Source organism: Gadus macrocephalus, chromosome 12 (assembly GCF_031168955.1).
Source record: "Gadus macrocephalus chromosome 12, ASM3116895v1".
Lineage (NCBI taxonomy): Eukaryota > Metazoa > Chordata > Actinopteri > Gadiformes > Gadidae > Gadus > Gadus macrocephalus.
The window spans coordinates 26,047,538-26,068,216 of record NC_082393.1 but is presented as its reverse complement, the minus strand read 5'-3'; the positions used below and the strand labels follow the sequence as shown (position 1 = coordinate 26,068,216).

The window sequence follows — 20,679 nt, the reverse complement described above, 5'->3', positions numbered from 1 at the left end:
GCCGGGGCCAGCCTCGCCCCGCCCCTCCTGCACTCTCACCAGACAGCCTATTGGCCGGGGCCAGCCTCGCCCCGCCCCTCCTGCACTCTCACCAGACAGCCTGCGCTACAGAGGGTGATGACCCAGGAGACGGTAGCTGTATCATACACTTGCTGCTCTGGGCCGTGACCCCCCCGGACGGACCGTCTGGAAGTCACGTTGAATTTAGATCCTTGAACAAATCTCGTCTAAAGAACATTCTATGGGTAGATTCCCGATTTGTATACTCAAGGGGGCACGATGGTGTTTGACTCCCACACTAAAGGTTCTCGGTTCGATCCCCGATGTCTGAAGTCCACCTTCCTAAATGGCTAAATAGCGATAGTAAATAGTACTACTCATGAGATATCCCTGCTCTATAGGTTTATTGATCATTTATATCTATATGTTAGAGTGGGGATATAAGGTGTTGCCCCCACCTTTTGTTGCGTTGACTCCCACTAAGCGCAGTCCAAGAGTGTATGAAACCTGGCGCGTCCTCCTCTGACCTGCCTCTCTGTGTACCTATTGGCTCAAGGTGTGGCATGCCCCTCCCCCTGCATTCTCATTGGTTAGGGAAGGCTGAGATCTAAACCTGTGTGCTTCCAGAGCATGTTTCTGTGCTATCCCTACTCGGCTCCTCCCCTTTCTCTAACCTTCTCATCACATATTGGTCCTCTAATGACTGGATTAGGTTTTTAAACGACATGGTAAAGTGGAAATTTGCTGCCATCTTAATGTCAGAAAACATATTGCTGTTGAAAACATGCTAGGCTGATACATTCAACCACTGATTATACTGTGGATAAAATGTTAGGACTTTTCTCAATATTTGATATCAGTATAACATAGTAAGTGTTTCATTTCATTGCGTAAAAACAGGTGAAACATGTGTTTTTGTGAAACACTTTATTTTAAACAAAACTTTTAGACATGGTATTTTATTTAGCAAAGATTGGGAATTGTGTTGCAAAATATGTCACTAAAGCTTTGTTTTTTTAAATCAATTGTCAATCGTACATATTAGCAAGCCACAGAAGGTTCTTGGAAGAATGACATTATAAACCATAGCATCAAACTGAAAAGCCATGACTATTAAACAGTTTCCTAGGTGGAATGGTAAGAAGTTAGGATTGTACAAAAGACGTCTATGTCTGTGCTGCTTAAGACGTTGTAGTCTAGGGCCAGGGTTAGATCTGCAGGTGTTTCAGCTTGTCAAACGTGCAAGGACACTTTTCGACGTCGGCCTGATGGCCACATAAGTGCTTCTCGGCAGGTTCGATTAACACCTCAAACCTCCAGCAGACTCTCCTCCAGAACAGAACAGCCAAAGCCCCCCGACATCGTTCTCCCGCTCCTGTCCTCCCCTCCTGCCGTCCCCCCGTCTCCCTGCAGATGTGTGCTCTGTAGCTGGACGGTCTACAGTCCCCCCCCGCCCAGCCCCAACCTGCCCTCCTTTTCCTCCTACAGCATGACCTTCTACTGTGTGTATCTCGCCATCTCTCACTCCGTACTCTCTCTCTTTTTTCTCCCTCTCTTTTCCCCCCACAGTGAAGTGTTTCTGAGCTAGCGCTGCCCCCAGTGTCTGCGCCCCCCCCTGCTCCCACCCACCACACACACACTGCCTGAGACCCACGCACACGCACACGCACACCAGTGCATGACGTCATCGGAACAGCCATACCTACCGCATTAAGCGACGTATACAAAGATACTCACGCACACACATCCACCCATCCAACCACACGCACAGACACACACACAACCATCAACCCACACACACACACACACACACGCGCGCGCACACGCACACACGCACACAGATCCATGCATGGAACCCCGGAAATGCACATACGCACACATATAAGGTACATGCATTGTTCTCTTACGCGCACGCAAACACACACACACACCCACAAACACACATTCTCTCTCTCCTTCACAAACACACACACACACACACACACACACACACACACACACACACACACACACACATGCTGTTGACTGTGCTGCGTGTTTGCCTTGCAGGCTAATGGACATAGTTTTTTACACATGGAGCACGAGACAGCCGTCTCTCTGCTGAAGAGCTTCCGGTGGGCGGTGGACTTGGTGGTTCTGAGGGACAGCAGCACATGCTAAAATCTAGTTTTCCAAACAAACAAAGAAAGACAGACTGACAGACAGACAAACACACCATCGACGCTTCTGTTCACATTGCCACATCTCCCTACTCCACCATTACTGCCCCCTGCTGGAGGTGTGTGGAACTGGACACAATCATCCAGGCCACCTTTTATTTCCCCTATTAGAGAACCACACCCGGGACAATTTGCCTATTGCTGGACCAAAGGCAATACTAGTGCCAAATGTATCATAAGAGAACACAAAGACTCTCAGACGATCTCTCTTTCCGCCAGTACTTGCAGAAATGAAAGAAGACAGGATGGTGACTGATTCTACTCTTCATTTGGTTGGACGAGTGACTACAGGGCTGCTGCAGTTTTAAACTGTGTGGTTGGTTTGTTAGTTAGCTGTTCCGATTGTTTTCTTCTGCGGGTGGGTATTTGACTTGGTTTTTTATTTATTTATATTGCTGCCTTTTTGATTTAGCTGTGCTTTGTGAGATGGCTTTATTTTATGCTTGTAGACAGCTGCTTTTAGTCTGCGTTCTTTTCTGCTTTGCTTTGTCCATGAATTTCTGTCCTGTTCATTGGATCTTTTTTGTCGTTTTCATTTGGTCTTCTCTGTTTGTGTTTTGTTGCGTTGCGTGTCGTTTTGCATCCTGTGTTTGGATCTGAAGTGTGTGCTGCCTGGTGAAGGTACTCTGCCTTGCGTATGTGTGTAGAGAAACAGCATTCCCATTGGTCTCAGCCACAAGGGGATATACTGTACACACATGTAGGCGATGAGTATTATATTATTATTATTGATAAGAAATTGTATTCTCTCCATTGGGGATCCAACAGGGACCTTTTCTCTGAGTGGACTTTTTTTTTTTTTAAGTAGATGATGCCGCTTACTGTTTCTTTCTTTTCTGTAAACAATAATTGAGTAGTTCACCACTTCTACCTGCTGCTCTGTTTGACGTGATGCCATTCGTTTCAAACAGCCATGCTGACTTAAAAGAGCTAAAGCAATATCTGCTGGTCCTTCCGCAGTGGTGTCACCAGGACCTCCCTACAGTGCCATCTAGTGAACGATCCATGCTATTGTTTACACACAGAAACACACACACATACACACACACACACACACACACACACACACACACAGGCGTCATGCGCTACAGCCCTCCCGCAGTCCAACACAGCCTCCACAGCGGTTCACGGTGGTTCTTAAGCATAGATTCTGCTACTGGAAGTCCTGAACAAATTTTAAGGGAACTGAGTTTACAATCCAGATGTATTACATAACAACACCAACACTAACAAGTCGCACCTTGTTAAATGTTTTTATTTGTCTCCATTATGCGTGCCATATCTTTGAGATACATGACACTGTTATGTTGTAAAATTGCCGCCAAAAGAATGACAGGCCTCAAAGGTCACAGCATGCGCTCATACCAATCATTGCTTCACTGAGCCAATCTGACCCCCGGTGCACAGGCTCCGGGGTCCACCTGGAAGTACAATACGGTGTGTCTACCGGCAGGACCAACAGCCAGCCTTTCACCCGAGGGACTCGACCAGAGCCCTGCATCAGCAGCCCTGCTTCAGTGCCCCTGAGCCCGCGATGAGACCGTGCTGGTTGAGCTCTGTGCGTGTTTTTGAGCAGACCTTGTACTGTATTCTGCCTGGGGAGCGAGTACAAGGAAGCAAACAGTATTTCTTTCTTTTGGGAGATTTAAATCAGGAATTGCACAAAACTGGTTGGTTTTTATGATTCCACTTCCACTAATGCAGCTTTTTTATGTTTTTTTTGCCGAAGATATAGTCCAGAGCAATTCTGTTTACATTTACATTACATTTACTTTTGCACAACTTGCTATTATTATTATGATTATTATTATTATTATTCATTTTGTATAGATTGAGGCAAGGGAACATTCAACACGGATATGGTAAAGAGACCACGCATATTCACGCACACTCAATTCTCATAATCTCAGTCCAGTTTTTGGCTGTTTGTGATGCTCTTAACGACCATGGGAACTCTAGTTTATTAAGATACACGTGATAGTGCAGGGTGGACCCCATAGTGGTGGAGCTAAAGCTAGCCTAGCGCAACCACAGAGACGAACACCAACCCTTAAGAGTTTGAACTATCGAATAAATTGTGAGGAGAACAAAAAGTAAAATGGTTTGATAATATAACGATTTTATACGACTTGTTTCAGGTAATTCTTTCTAAATATATTGATATATCTTAGCTTTGCTCAAAAAGAATTGTGATATTTTATAAGGACACTTATATCAAAGTTATGGATCAAAGTACGCACAGTATGACATGGAAACCTTCACATGTACTCTCTAAAGCTGTATAAAATGTATTTCTACCGTAATTGTGAATTAATGTTATACAAATATATATATAAATATATATGTATATATATTATATATATATGTGTATATGGCTATGAAAAGGTCATTTCTTATGTGTTTAAAAACCACTGGAAAGGGAAGGAGTATGGCCGTGGGAGACGGCGTCACTGTACATAGCTGGGAGTGGAACCCAGAGGCTAGAAGGACTCATTGATGGTGAATGTACTCATGCTTACTGCAGTCCCAACACCTACCCAACTTCAATGCTGCTTCTTCTGTTGTGTGACAAAATCTACTTTGACCTCCGAGAGAAGGAGAGGAAAACAAATGTTGAGCTTTAGGTTGAACCGATTTAACTGGCGACTTTGACAAAGCTATTTATTTAATTATTTATAATATGGATTTATTTATTTGGTTGAATTGCACATGCGAGTTGAAACCCTTCTGTTTATAAATTGAGTATTAATGCAGAGATATGTAATTGCCGAAGTATATATAAATATATATCATGTGTTTAGAATGCATTTTGCAGATGCTATCTGTACATACTATTTAAGATACAGTTTTTACAAAAATAATATATGTATAAAATTGAAAAAATGCTGTGCAGCGATTATACTGAAGCCATTTTGGGCTTTGGGATGTACCATTTTTCAGTATATAAGAGGTGTTTTAAATAATGTATTAAAGTCTATTGTACAAATAATAAAAATGTCACTATTGGTAATCCAGACTCCTTCTGATGCACTATATTTATGTTTCATTTTATTTAAATTGTTTACCATTATTTATTTATTTATTTGACCTTGACTAGTTTGATTGATTGTAGTCTTTTTTTGCATTTTTCTATCTATCTGTTTGTCTTTCTGTCTGTCTGTCTGTCTGTCTGTCTGTCCGCCTTGCCTGCGCATTTCAACTGTAGCGATGACAGCATAGTTTATCCCTATTAACCCACTCATTCCATCATTTTGGAGGACACGAGGTAAGTGCTATGAAACATTAAAAAACCCTCAGTATCTCTGCACAGGCCTCATTGTTATGGAGTACAGTCGCGCTACATCAACCCCCTTCAGTCCTCCCCAACCCATAACCCTCCACACGCTCTTCCTCTCTTCATTTGGGCCCAATCCTTCCGTCCTTTGGTAAGGTAACCCTCGTTAGAAAACATCGTCGGTCGTACGTCCGTCACTGGGAGAAGGTGACCCAACCACAGCTTCAAAACTACAGGGAGAGAGAAACCAAATACTATTCAGATCAGATTGTCAACTGTAATCATTGTAATGACTATTTTGCTGCTTCAGTCTCGAAGCATTTCCTTTTGATCTTGATGGACAGATGTGTCAGCCCCTGCACTCTCATCAACTCACCCTCCTCCGGATTACATTGTGTTTATCATCTGGGCAGGCGTCTCCTTTGTCTCGGTTGCCTATCATTCTTATCGAGTCTTATCGAGTCCTGCCACCTGTTCTCATTCATCAGACCCCCAGAGAGAGCAGCGTGGTGTGCCACCAGGCCCACGGTGAGGACACATTCAATTGATTGTTTTGCTTCTAAGTGGCGCTCAGCGACCAGAGAGTCTTTGGCGGTTCCCAATGTCAACCTTGAGATCAAATGAAAGCCCGGCATTGTCTGTAAATCTGCAAATACATGCCCCGGCACATCATGCAGCCCAGCTTATGTCTGGTAAATGTTATTCATCAGCTCGATGTCATTCCTGCCTCAAAAGGCCGTCTCGAGTGTTGAGTGGCTGGACTGACGGACTAGACGTCACAAACAGACAAAGACACACTGATGCTACAGAAGAACAATTCTGAATTGATGGTAATGCACCAAGACCTCCACATTCTCTCTCCCTTTACTCTCTCACTTGCTCTCTTTCTCACACACACACACACACACACACACACACACACACACACACACACACACACACACACACACACACACACACACACACACACAAACACAAAGATATGCGCATGACTAGACTTGTAGATGAAGGCAGTGTGCAGATCTTTTGTTTTCGGAGCATTTTTGTTGAACTTTACACACATACACGCACACTCCAACACAAATAGCACTGTGTGAACCAACCCACTCTCACAAGCATACATAGATTAACCCCCTCCCTCATTATGTGTGTGTGTGTGTGTGTGTGTGTGAGAAAGTGTTTGCGATACAGACAATGAGTGGGTCACTTTTCATTCAGCCACTGGATTCATCAATACACTCTTGTGGTGCGATCAATAACGATGTCATGTCTATGACCTGCATTCCACTCGTGATGTGGATGTGTTTGTTTGTGTGTGTATATGTGTGTTTGTATGTGTGTGTGTGTGTGTGTGTGTGTGTAGATAGCGACAAGCTCATCTGTAAAGTCAGTAAAGGAAAGAATGATGATGCATACTTTTCCAACCCATGGACTGAAGAATACACACACATTGTATGTCACACATACTAACAAATACACACACATTGTATGTCACACATACTAACAAACACACACACATTGTATGTCACAGATACTAACAAACACACACATGATATGCCTCACATACAATCACACACATATTGTATGTCACACATACAAACAAACACACACAATTTATTATTACTACTACTTTTTACTTTTCTTTTTTTTTTCAATCAAACTAGCGTCTTTAAGGTGTCAGTAAACAAAGTGTTTCCTACGAAAGACGTGACCTGCCTTTGTGTTGTGTAGAAAGAGGGAGAGAGCGAGTCTTGGGTGGCAGAACGGGCTCATAACTCTTCAGCCTCAAATGGAAATCGATGAATAATCTTCACAAAGCACCTAAATATTTGCTTTTCTGTCACTAAACCTGCTATTTGGTTGCGGACACACTCACTGGTGCATCCGGGACATGAGCTGAGGAGTTCCGTATCGAGAGAAAGAACACAATCTACTACTGTTTAGCATGACAACACCTGACATACCTTCAACACAACCCTTTCAACACACGCAGTCCCCCCACCTGACTGGTACGTCTACCACTGCAGCCAGTCATTTCTCCATCGGTGACATCTAACATCTGCCCTTTATGGAGGGGGGGAGGAGGGGGGATGGGGTGCTCACAGCTGGAAGCCTCAGTCTTCAGCCCATGTACCGGAGCCTTGAAGGAGCTACTTTGATAGTGTAGCTGAATGGATCGGAGCAGCACAGCAGACCGTGGAGGCAGAGGGAGGCTGGAACAGACACGCCTTTCATCCACTGGTCACAATATGCTGTTTTACATGAAAATACACCCACCACATGCAACCCGCATTGTAAGAGGCTCTCGAAACGGCTAGAGACGCTATTTCCAAGTGTGTGTGTGTGTGTGTGTGTGTGTGTGTGTGTGTGTGTGTGTGTGTGTGGTTGTGTTTGTGCTGTGTCTGGAGTGTGTGCAAGTGTGTGTGTCTGGAGTGTGTGTGTGTGCATGTGTGTGAGTTTTTCGCTTTTTGTCAAATACTAACATACTAACGAAGTTTCAAATGTTTGTGCGTGTGCGTCTGTGTGCGTGTGTGCGTCTGTGTGCGTGCTTGCGTGTGTGCGTGTGTGTGTGTAACTCCCACGGGACTGTCATTGAACCGGTCTGACAGCAGTTTTTCGTGCAGCAGTGTCTCAGAAACATTTTGAAGAAGCTGGTTTTACCAAATAATCTCCCCAACTCGTCGAGCCGAACAGAACCAGTGAGAGAGAAAGTGGGAAAGAGAGAAAGAGTTGGTCGTTTACTGACGGAGACAGAGAGAGAGAGAGAGAGAGAGAGAGAGAGAGAGAGAGAGAGAGAGAGAGAGAGAGAGAGAGAGAGAGAGAGAGACGGGTTCAAAAAGAGAAAGAGCGAGAAAGGCGGATCGAGAGAGAAACAGAAAGAGACGGATCGAGAGAGAGAGAGGGGGGTGAGAGTGTGTGATTGTGTGTGTGTGTGAGAGAGAGAGAGAGAGAGAGAGAGAGAGAGAGAGAGAGAGAGAGAGAGAGAGAGAGAGACGGGTCGAGTCAGCGCTGGGTAAAGTCCATGCAGCGGGTTGACTTGTACTTCCTACAGCGGCGTTGAAGTTGTCCTTGATCGACCGATTCGTAGAGATCGGTGGTTTTAGTTGTATTCATTCCGGTAGCAGAAGCAGCCTGTCAGAAGCAGCCCGTCAGAAGCAGTCCGTCCCGTACGAGGCTCAGCAGCTCCTCACCATCCGAACAGAGGAGCGACACCAACACGTTGCAGCCGACAGAGTGGGAGCGCACAGCGACATGCCCGTGCGACAGAGAGGTAGGGACGCCGTCTGTCCGGGAGCTGTGTCTGTCCAGGAGCTCCGTATGTGTGCTGTCATCTGTCATCTGACTGTTTCCCATCCACGCAACACAAAAAAAAACCAGCCACTGCGACATCGCTGTGAACAAGTTCAACTAAACTGCAATGCTTGTTGCAGCGAAAATGTGCCGGAGTTGGTCGACTACCTTACCTGTGGCAGCTCTGTGGAAACACCGCATTGGCCGTGTTGACGTTATGCGTTCAGCCAGCATGTGGACGTTAATATGACACTCCATGTCAGCGGTGCATCCTACCCTTCCCATCGCCTTATCTCATCTCCTTGTTTATGATACTCTATATTTAGGCGATGCAGCAGAATGAAGACACCGAGTCTTTAGCCACCGCCTCGCTGGGTGTTACTGAAGTTAAACAAACACAACTGACACCATTTTTTATATGTTTATAGGTTGACAACTATCGTTACAGCCCACACTATAACATAGGATAGGCTAAAATTAATTGATTTAAAAAAAAGATTAACAATTAAAGATACATTTATTTATTATTTCCTATCCTATGCAGGCTACTAACTAGGCTGTAACGTTATTGTCAAACATAATGAAAAAAAATGGTATTACGGGTCAAAAACAATGTTTCAACTATAGCCTACCTGCTTTCACCCATTCTCTAGCTCTGGGGTCACCAACCTTTTTGAACCTGAGAGCTACTTCATGAGTCATACGAAGGGCACCCAGTCTGATACACTCTTCTGAAATAACAAATTTGCTCAGTTTGCCTTTAGCTACGTATTATTATTAATGATTAATGATACTATGTGAAGACACTGACCATGTTAATGATTTCTCACAATTATTTTCAACAATGACTTAAAAAAGGTGGGAAAGAGTTGTTCAAGAATGAGTTGCTATTTTTTTTTAGAACCGGCCTGCGGGCGCCTCATTTGGTCGTTGCGGGCGCCCTCGTACCGCGGGCACTGTGTTGGTGACCCCTGATCTAGCGTGTGGGGTCAGTCAGTGGGCATGAGTCATGATGTCTCCAGATTGCCTATGTCCTAACTTGCTGTATGGCACCTGGTCGACAGTTGTGTAGGCCTGTATCATGAGACTTAAGTGTTCTCTTTGGCTCAATGTGGTTCTCTGCTCTTTTTAAAACTTTGCCTCTGAATGCTGACATCTTAAAGTGTGCGTCGTACCACAGGCTAATTTGGTTAAAGCCCCGTTGAACACTGTAAGCAATGTTGAGGCAAGTTAAGTCAGATATAAGCAAACTAGATAAGTAGGGGCATTTTGAAAATGTATCATTTGGGTGTTTGGGACTCGATTGACTATAGAGAGTAATTATTTATGATGTCACTTGAAGGTGCAACTAAGAACACTATGATGAGGACAGTTATATTGATATCTATTTGTGTGGTAATGAACTATTTCTAAACAGATATATAATAGAGTCGAGCTCCATCAGGCTGACACTGAGGAGTGGTTGGTGTTGTGTCATACTGTGGTCTGTCCGTCTGCGCCCTGGTTGTTCAGAGGCCCAGCGAGCTCTGGAGCTGCTGCAGAGGTATCGCTCCAGCCTGGGCCAGAAATCAAGGAGCCAGGGGCCCGACGGCACCGGCCCCGGGGGGTCCGACGGCACCGGCCCCGCGGAGCACGACCTCCAGCTCCAGCAGTCCCTGGACCGGGTCATCACCGTCTTCCAGAGCCAGCTGTTCAACGCGCTGCTAGGTGGGTCTAACTCTGTCCTCTTCGGGCTGAGCCTGTCTACTGACTGAAGGAACTCGGCGCGCGGCTGATCCCCGGCTCCTAGGAGGAGCCGGGGATCAAACTAGCAACCTTCTGGTTGGCAGCGAACCCGCTGTACCTCCTTAGGTACAGTGTGTGTCGAGGTATCCCTTACACAACTGACTCCGCCTCGGTGTGTGAATGGGTGAATGTGAGGCACACTGTGGCCACTGGTTACAAAAGAGCTTTATAAATGCAGTCCATTTACCATTTAGCTAGCTGAATCCCCGTTAAGGAAACGTCCCACGACGATTTGAGCTTGACTGGCGTTTCTTTGACTAACGACTCTCCAACGTGTCAGCCAAGAGTTACACACCTACCTGGCAAAACTCTCTCTGATTCTGATTCGGTGATTGATAATGATAGAGCGCTGGGAAAAGGCCCCTTTTATAGTACCGTCGTAGTTTATCTGAAAGACTAACTAGTTGACCTACGAACCTACCTATTAAAGGATCTACTAACTGAAAGTGTTCATTGTTTATGACTAGTCTCGTGTCCCAAACTGCCGCTATGCCTTCCCCCTGACTATGGCGTTATGATAATGCAAGTTGAGGGAACCTATTCAGACACAGTTCATTTGTGTCTGAATTGTGGTACACATTATTGCAATGGCTTTTTTTAACTTGCCAACTGTGTATTTATATGACGTTACTTGACATCTCAATCTCTCTAAATAGTCTTATTCTCTCTAAATAAAATATTACATTTATTTGATGATTTAATCCTGATCAGGTTCCTCACCCCAACAACACCTTAAAGTCGAACATTTTGTATTGACAGAGCTAACAATAGAGTATTAATTTACATCCTAAATTTTTTTCCAGTGTTACAGTAAGGATGTTATTATGTGTTACAACGTGAGTAAACAAGTTCCCACTACCTGGTTCAACCTGTCTGACACACCTATACCTAAAGGTATCGCATCACTAACCCTTTTGTCGTTGTATGTTTGTGGGCACGAGGACAAAGGCCTACACACACACACACACACACACACACACACACACACACACACACACACACACACACACACACACACACACACACACACACACACACACACACACACACACACACACGCACACACATCTTGTATAAACATGCCTTTCTTTATGTTTCCTGAACATTTGGATTCAGTGTTTTAGACCCATACAGTATCCTTATATCCTTGTAGCATTCCTCTACTGCCAGCAACAGTTTAATACGTGAGTGAATGGCTCTGTAGTTCCAAGGCTGCACTGACATCATATGGCCTCAAGGGGGAGACAGAGGACGAGATATGTTTTTGAGAAAGTGGGAAATGTATTCAATCGGATTGGGTTCACGGTAATCTTTGAGGTGGTTGCATAGCTGAGACGTTCTATGACTGCTTCCTCAGACATCCAGGAGTACTATGAGCTGACCCTCCAGTCAGACAGTCAGCTCCCTGGGGACCCAACCCCTGCTCTGGGGGAGGCGGGGCCGGGCTGTGGCCCCCCACCGGAGCTCTCCAGCCAGACGGACCTTCCCTCCGTCCCCCTCGGCGCCCCGCCCCCCTCGGGACCACCGGCACCGTCCGGGTCTTCGGACCCTAAACGCAAATCCGTGAAGGCGCCGGCCCCCCCGGTCCCGTCTGGGGGCCCCGGGGAGAAGGCCCCCCTTTCACCGTCCCCTAAGGTCAAGAACCGCGCCCCGCCCCCGCCCGTCCAGCCCAGAGCCAACCGATCAGAGCAGGCGGACGGGGCCCTGAAGGTCTCGGCCAATGGGATCCATCCGTTCCTAAACACCTCCTCCAACGGACCGGGGACCCCGTCCTCCCCGGCGACCGGCCCGTCTACTGGAGGCGGGAGCCCTCCCCCCCCCGGCTCCGCCCCTCTCTGCCCGGGCGCCGTCTCCGCCCTCGTCTCCGCCACCATCCAAGGCCTCGCCTCGCCCGCCTCCCTGGAAGCCGCCGCCGCCGCCGCCGCCGCCGCCGCCGCCGCCCCCGCCGCCGCCCCTGCCGCCGCCCCCGTCACCGTGGCGACCCCTCAGGGCAGCCAGGTTGCCGGGGCTCCCGCCGTCGCCGCGGCCAGCCATCCGGCCCCCGCCCCGGTGGTGTCGTCCCAGCCGAGGCCCAGCACCCTCCCCCTCCCCCTCCCCGGCCCCCCCTCCCTCGGAGGGCCCGGCTCCGGTCGGGCCGTCCCAGAGCCGGTCAGGTCCGGTCCCACCAGCCCCCGCCTGGGACCGACCGCCGTCGGCCGCCAGGGCTCCGCTCTGAGCCAGGGGCCCCCCTCCACCACGGACCCCCTCCTGAGGTAGGGGCCACACATGATGCTGACACGGTGACACGGTGTCCGCTTCATAAAATCTATTTTGGAAATCTATAATATATTTGAATCGAACGAAAGAGAAGCTTTGCAACAAATCCAACCAGAAGATGTTAGTGACCACTCGGTAATTGTCGCACATTGTCTCATAGTACCAGACTAGAAGGACTTAGAAGTATTTGTCGCGCATTATACCTTTAAAGCGCTCAGCTGTGAGGGTCAGCCACGGCCGTCCTGGTGTGGATACGGGGCTTCTGCTGCTGAGCCTCTCCTGGGATCAATGAACGCACTTATTGTGTGTCGTACTGTGAGTTGTGTAGCATCTTATCCTAGCTATCTTTGTAGGGTAGGGGTAATGGGTTAACCTAGTGATGGTTAGTGCTCGGCACTCGGTTCTATGAACATCCTTACTGTACCGACAGAGATATATTGTTGTTTCTCTTTCTTCTTACGAATGTACTTCTTGTAAGTCTCTTATCTCTTCCCACCAGTCTGACCAGCCGGGGTCCAGGGACCAACAGCCCCACCTCCCCAGGGGGCCAGCCAGGGGCCAGCCCGCACACACCCAAGGTACGCTGCTCCGTAGTTTGTGTTAACGTTGTGTGCTGACTGAGACAGTCGCAGGGTTTGAGTTTGAACTGCGGTCACGTTTTAAGCAAACAAATTGTGTCTTTGAGTTGAGTTGGAGTTTGGAGTGGGTGAAGAATTTGATGCAGCTGATCAAATGATTCAATGCGTTGGGGCTTTTTAAAGGACTTGTGTGTAAATAGAGACATGACCGTAAAGCATGACGTTATTCCTCGTGGGAAAATTGACTTCAGCTCGAGAGCGTTGTGTTGACATTGCGCGTTGCAACGCGGTATTCTATAGCGGGTCTGTAACTGTTATTGACTTTTTTGTGTGGTTGTGATTGAATTAGCATTGTTACTATGACAATATCAATATATTGATGTACAACGGGCATTGCAAAGTTGAACACATATACCTTCTCTATTAATAACCACAATGCCAAAATCATAATGTAACCACAATGTGACTTTTGTTCAGTAAAACCATCACAATGAGCATGGAAGTACAGAAGTACAGCATAGAGCTAATTTATTTACACAACAGAAACCTTATGAAAGAGAAGAAAACTATTTGTGTGTGTGTGTGTGTGTGTGTGTGTGTGTGTGTGTGTGTGTGTGTGTGTGTGTGTGTGTGTGTGTGTGTGTGTGTGTGTGTGTGTGTGTGTGTGTGTGTGTGTGTGTGAGAGAGAGTGTGTGTTTGCATGTGAATGCAAGCTGGTGGCATGATATCAGACTTTAGTATGCTACATGTGAACCTCCTAAAATGATACAATTTGATTGGTTCGCTATCACGGATATTGGGCAATATCCTACGATAGAGATCTCATGGTCGCCTCGTCACGCTAATAAAAACAAATAAGCCGCTAATAAAAACAAATAAATCCGGGGCAAAAATCAGGTATAGTTTATACTAAAACAATTATTCGCCGAAGGCAAAGTGAATAGTGGGGAATAGCCCCTGAGGCCGAAGGGTGAGGTATAATACTTCTATACTTCTAATACGTTAAATAAGTGTTGACCTTGATATACGATATGACTCCTAGCCCTAAACCTGAGCATGTTTGATTGTTTATCATCACTCAATAAAAAATAAGTCTGGAGCAGGCCCAAGCCACGAATCTGGGAGCAGGCCCCAGCCTGCAGGGTGCATATAGGTCTCCTTCAGCTCAACGCTGGGTGAAAGTGGAGCATATCACTATCACTGTCCCAGAGATAGAGAGAGTGAGAGAGGGGAGAGAGAGAGGGGGGGAGGGAGAGGGAGAGGGAGAGGGAGAGGGAGAGAGAGAGAGAGAGGGAGAGAGAGAGAGAGAGAGAGAGAGAGAGAGAGAGAGAGAGGATGGGAAGGACGTGTGTGTGTGTGTGTGTGTGTGTGTGTGTGTGTTGGGGGGGGGGGGTTGTATGTGCCTTGCCGACCATGGGAACTAATAAGCCAAAATTTGGCGAACCTTAGCAGTTCTTTACTGACGACCTTCTTAGTTTGTCTCCGATACAGGGGGCGAGATAGCACTGAGAGAGGGAGGGAGAGACAGAGGGGGTTGATGGAAGAGGAGGAGAAGGGAGAAGAGGGCAGATGAGTGAAGGATACAGGCGATCGCTGCGTGATCGAGCAGCAGAGCCGGAAAGTTGGGGCTGTTGGCGCGGGAGAGGCTTCCTGGTTGGAGTTCTGCCCAGGATGGACTGCATCTGCATCCTCACCACCAAGGTGAGCCCAGCCCCGAGGACTCCCAGCCCTCGCCAGAACAACAGCTTTCCTAAGGCTAGGAAAGTCAGGGGTTTTTCTGCTTTTTTTTGCAGATATACTTTTGAATGAAGCATTTCTATGCTTTATTCAGTTAGACAAGAAGTTATGAGAGAGAGAGAGAGAGAGAGAGAGAGAGAGAGAGAGAGAGAGAGAGAGAGAGAGAGAGAGAGAGAGAGAGAGAGAGAGGAGAGAGAGAGAGAGAGAGAGAGAGAGAGAGAGAGAGAGAGAGAGAGAGAGAGAGAGAGAGAGAGAGAGAGAGAGAGAGAGAGAGAGAGAGAGAGAGAGAGAGAGAGGACCACGGCAGGAAATCGAACCCGTGTCTCTTATGGACTGAGCCTTAATGGTTCTCGCTCTGGAGAGCCACATGATTACCTCTGGTGGTTTTGACCAGTTCAGAAGTCATTGGTCTGATCGCTCAGCCATGTGCTATTTGTGACCAAACAATGCGTCTGATTAAGAGTGCACTTCCCAGTGAATTTAAAAGTATGTCATAACAATTGTTACTTTCCCTGCCTGCTTACCTGCCTGCCTGTGTCTTTGTGTTGGATATGTAAGGCAGAGAGTGGAGGCTGCCGCTGTGTGTATGCTGTGTGCTAAGGACCAGAGAGGGTATATGTGGCAGGGTGTGCTGGCAGGGCTGTGTGCCGCTGGCTCCCGGCTCCTCTAGAGGGGGTTCTGGGTCGCCCCTCAGCTGCTGGTCTGTGAGAACATCTGTCCGTCACCACAGAGACCAGGAAACTAGGTTGGTGGGACATTCACCTCCAAGGACTGCCCTGACTGAATGACAGAACGGCTGAACGACTGACTGACTGAATGGCTGACTGACTGAATGAGGAAAATGTTTGTACGCATCTGCCTAGTGCCTAGTAACGGTGGAACTTTTGAGAAAATTCACGGTGTGTTTCATAGACGAAAAACTCGGACACAGGTGACGTACCAATTGAAGCAACTTTAAGATTTGAAATTGCAGCGATTTATAGTCACAGAGTATAAGGCTTGGACGAGTAATTAAAGGTCCCATGACATGCCCGTTTTGGAAATTGGCCCCTTATGACATCACAGGTGGGCGTGTCCACCTAAGATGTGTGATGGATAGATGAGCAAAGTTTGCCACAGTCCACTGGGTAGGCTGGTAGACTGATCTATCCAGCACACATCTAGGTGGACACGCCCACCTGTGATGTCATAAGGGGCCGATTTCCAAAAAGGCTTGTAACTGCTAATCACAACACACCTGGTGGCATGTCATGGGACCTTTAATTTGTAGTTTTAGTGATGCTTTTGTGAGTTTCATTAACTGGATTATTTGCATTTGATTTGGGGTGTATGTAAAAATAGAGTGATACAAAGGGACCAGACAGAAGGCCGATATCAGCTCTTCTCAGCGAATCTCTTGGAGGGAAGCTTCTGCACCACTGCTGGTTGACAGACAGACTCAGCCACACTGACTCACTGAAAGGCCTTCAGGTCAGTGTCGGGGTCTTCTGCGTTGAGCCCCTCTCTGAGGACCATCAGCCTCCCCACATTTTATGACCTTCTTTGCTGCTTCTCAGTTTTATAGGCTCCCCATTTGTAGTTGGTCAACTCCAAAAATTCATTATTGCATCGTAATTTACCACCAAATATCTTTATTCGGATCAAAACCACTTTTGATATCTCTATGCTATACTATACTATGCTTTACTATGCTCTGATTCAGTTGTAGTCTTATATTTATATCCATAGGAAAAAACGTAATCCACAGTACAGGAATAGCTAAATTTGCAAACGTAGAATTAAGAATTAAGATCAACAAATGCCTTTCACCTATTTGTATCTAGTTTGCAGATCTGTTTATGTTTGCTAAATCTGACAGGAGTATCTCCATGTCACCGATTGGTTATGTCAATTGACTAGACTATTTTGCGTTTGTCAGTCCCAGTGAGCAACATTATTCTGTGTTGTGTGTTGTGTGTGTGTGTGTGTGTGTGTGTGTGTGTGTGTGTGTGTGTGTGTGTGTGTGTGTGTGTGTGTGTGTGTGTGTGTGTGTGTGTGTGTGTGTGTGTGTGTGAGTGTGATGCCACAGCTTTGATCTCACATCCTACAGGAGAAGAGCAAGAGTCTCCACTAAGAGGCTTACTTTAGGCCGCTAATAGGACTTTAAAAAAGGTGGAGCTATTTTAGGAATAGGGCTAGAGATAGAGGGATATATATATATATATATATATATATATATATATATATATATATATATATATATATATAGATATATTGTAGAGAGAGAGAGAGAGAGAGAGAGAGAGAGAGAGAGAGAGAGTTGCAAATGAAAACACATCTCCTGTGTAAATCCATTTGTCCATCCGTCCATCCTCTCAGACAGCCATGTGATTGGAGTATGAGGACGGGGTCACGGCTGGACACATTAATCTGATCTTGGGCAGAGGGAGGTAGAGGAGGGGGGGGCCCGGGGCAGGTTGGGCGAGCAGGACAGCGTTTGGGGATGTCCAGGGGATGATCCTGTGGAACTATTTTGGCGTGGTTAAAGTAAGGGTTACATGTGTAGCAGCCGGCGACCCGTACAGCAGCGGCAGCACCAGCTAGCTCCGCGACACCAGGGAGACTCCGGCTCAGCTGTGCGCTCTGGCTCACCGTCGAGTGAAGCCCGCTGCTCTACAGACCTCCAGCCCGGTTTACTTTCTTTTTTAAATGCTGTGTAAACACGTGGAGGACTAAGTTAGCGCGGCTGAACCCGGGTTCAGGTTCTGGCCGGCTGCCCTCCACCGTTCGGTCCCAGGCGGAGGATGGAACATCACAGAGCCACCAGCGGCAAACACAATGTAAAGTACAGCTGTGTGTCTTAGGGGACGTAGCCCGTCATCCTTGTGTGTGTGTGTTTGTCTTTCCACATGTATTGTTTGCTATGTTGTTTTCTTGTGTTATCATGTTTGTGGAGGTTATTTCAAAATGTGTGTGTGTTTGTGTGTGTGTGTGTGTACGTATGTATGTGTGTGTTTGTGTGTGTGTGTGGTTGTGTGTGTGTGTGTGTGTGTGTGTGTGTGTGTGTGTGTGTGTGTGTGTGTGTGGTTGTGTTTGGTTGTGTGTGTGTCTGTGTACGAGTTTGTGTGTGTGTGTGTGTGGTTGTGTGTGTGTACGTGTTTGTGTGTTTGTGCGTGTGTGCGTGTGTGCATGTGTGTGTGTGTGTGTGTGTGTGTGTGTGTGTGTGTGTGTGTGTGTGTGTGTGTGTGTGTGTGTGTGTGTGTGTGTGTGTGTGTGTGTGTGTGTGTGTGGTGTGTGTGTGTGTGTGTGTGAAAGTGCTGCTCTCCAAGGTGCTGAAGTGGTTTATATTCATTTTTAATATGTATTCTGCAAAAAGTAGGATGACCCATTATTATGGTAAGGTTATGCATCAAGTATCATAATAGATTATAACCGTAAATCCATACTTACCTGAAAATGCAAGATATTGCTTACTAAATTAAATTAAATGTATTATTATCTATTTTTTTTTAACAAAATGAGATAAATCAATTCAAATATTTTGAACCCAACAATTGTATACCAATACATTTTGATTATTGGCACATCATACTGTTAGGAATCAAACGTTATATAATAATGGATCGATCAGGCCTTTGACCAGTACAGAGCAAATTTGTCAGTTATTTAAAGAAAGCCTTCATCCTGACAAAAGTACATTGAGGATGAATGAATCTAACAAATACCAGACATGAACTCCAGGGCACTCCAACGGCTCCATGTCCAAGCCTCCTCCAGAACCTATCCGGAGAGCCATTATCTAATTGCTATCTTGTTTGCTAGCACGCTAGCTTCAAATGCTATCCATGTGTATTGTTTGACCCAGGGTCAGCTGGCTGTCTTATCTCTGAATAGTTCCATGACTTTCTTCTGCTGGAACAGCAGCTAATCCCATTAGTCAGATGACTAATCTCTGGGATTTACCCACAGAACACAAAAGACACACAGAGATTCAAACAAACACACACGCACGCACACACACCGTGTACACACACACACACACACACACACACACACACACACACACACACACACACACACACACACACACACACACACACACACACACACACACACACACACACACACACACACACAGTTGGATTATTCCAATTATTTTTGTTGTACTTAATTCCAGTTGAGAGCCTTATCATGTCAGAGTTCAACTGGCATGTGAAATGAAACAGTACTGGGAGGTTGCTCACATCTGCTCCAGTATTCTATACAGAGTATGGTGTATCGTAAATTTAAATCAGTGTTCTGGTCATTTGTGATTGGGTTGTATTGTTACCGTCTGACCACAAGGCGGAGCTGCTTGCTAGCTCTTCCTTCCATTGTTTTTAGTTTCATGCCTGCCGTAAACGAGTGATGTATCTATGCTGGAACCTCATTATTTTAAGCACAAGCGTGTGTTTATATGTAAATCATCTTAGACACCATAAAAATATCGATATATTTTAATACTGTTGCTTTATCAGGATTGTTTGTCATATATTATAGCTAGTCGTAGCCCTATAAGGAAGGGGGGAAAGAATTGTAAGATCTGTATTTTTAGACGAGGCTCAAGCAAGACACTGATAATATCTGGATAATGTACACAGCTGGTACAGCAGATCACTTTGCCTGTTGAGAAGCTTGATATATAGGACATGTCTGATTGGTTCTTCTATACATAGGATCATGCGTCCGGATTGGCTGACAGAGTGTATACGAGTTCACCACAAAGCAATCGAGCATACAAATACATGTAGAGGCACGCGACCTCACACAGACTCACTATTCTTCACTTCCGCACACTGTCCCTCTTCTCTCTCTTGTATACGGTCTATGCTAATGCCAGTAGTTCATGCCTGCAAGGGTCCTGAGCTAGCATCTACAACGTTCTCTCTCTCTCTCTCTCTCTCTCTCTCTCTCTCTCTCTCTCTCTCTCTCTCCTCTCTCTCTCTCTCTCTCTCTCTCTCTCTCTCCTCTCCTCTTCTCTCCTCTCTCTCCTCTCTCTTCTCTCTCTCTCTCCTCTCTCTCTCTCTCTCTCTCTCTCTTAAGCTCAATCCATGTCTCTATCTGTCATCACTTTATTTCTGCCTCCTTCTTCCTAAGTAGAATGCTATCCTGATTAAATTAGCTTGAATGCAGTTGGCTAGTGTTTGTGTGTGTGTGGTTGTGTGTTTGTGGGTGCGTGTCTGTTTAGGGAAGTGTGTGTGTATGTGATGTGTGTGTGTGTGTGTGTGTGTTTTGTGTGTGTGTGTGCATTGTTTTGTCAGTGGGTTCTCCATCTGTTCCTTGCAAAACATTGAGTTTCGCAGAGAAGGTCTCCGAGCATCAACAGACGAAGCTGCTCTTCTATCTTCTTTAGTGGATTTCAAAATGTTTCAACCAAAAAAGAGAAGTATTGGCTTGTTTTTCTTTTCTTCCGAAATGTCAGGCGGGATGTCAACCTTGTAACATATACATACACCTGACAATTTGCAGCAGCTGCAGGACACATTTCTCCGTTCCCTTGCGGGTCGGTCTATGTTAAACC

The 20,679-nt window shown here is 46.2% G+C and overlaps 2 protein-coding genes across 13 annotated transcripts in view; both read left to right on the top strand.

The window, feature by feature from the left end:
• Window positions 1-5,229, top strand: part of lrrc7 (leucine rich repeat containing 7) — an 88,233-nt gene extending 83,004 nt beyond the window's left edge. For 9 of the 12 annotated variants that reach the window (XM_060066445.1, XM_060066444.1, XM_060066443.1 and 6 more), the window contains one exon: window positions 2,050-5,229. In XM_060066445.1, the coding sequence (XP_059922428.1) occupies window positions 2,050-2,160 (111 nt within the window). In that variant the 3' untranslated portion in view covers window positions 2,161-5,229. Of the gene's footprint in view, window positions 1-1,569 lie in introns of all 12 variants that reach the window. The other 3 variants (XM_060066450.1, XM_060066447.1, XM_060066451.1) reach the window with 2 other exon arrangements.
• A 2,809-nt stretch (window positions 5,230-8,038) lies between these two features.
• Window positions 8,039-12,844, top strand: LOC132468686 (basic proline-rich protein-like). The gene is made up of 3 exons (XM_060066452.1): window positions 8,039-8,764; window positions 10,297-10,491; window positions 11,927-12,844. The coding sequence occupies exons 1-3, from the start codon at window positions 8,746-8,748 to the stop codon at window positions 12,823-12,825; spliced, it is 1,113 nt and encodes a 370-aa protein (XP_059922435.1). The 5' UTR covers window positions 8,039-8,745; the 3' UTR covers window positions 12,826-12,844.
• Window positions 12,845-20,679: the final 7,835 nt, after the last annotated feature.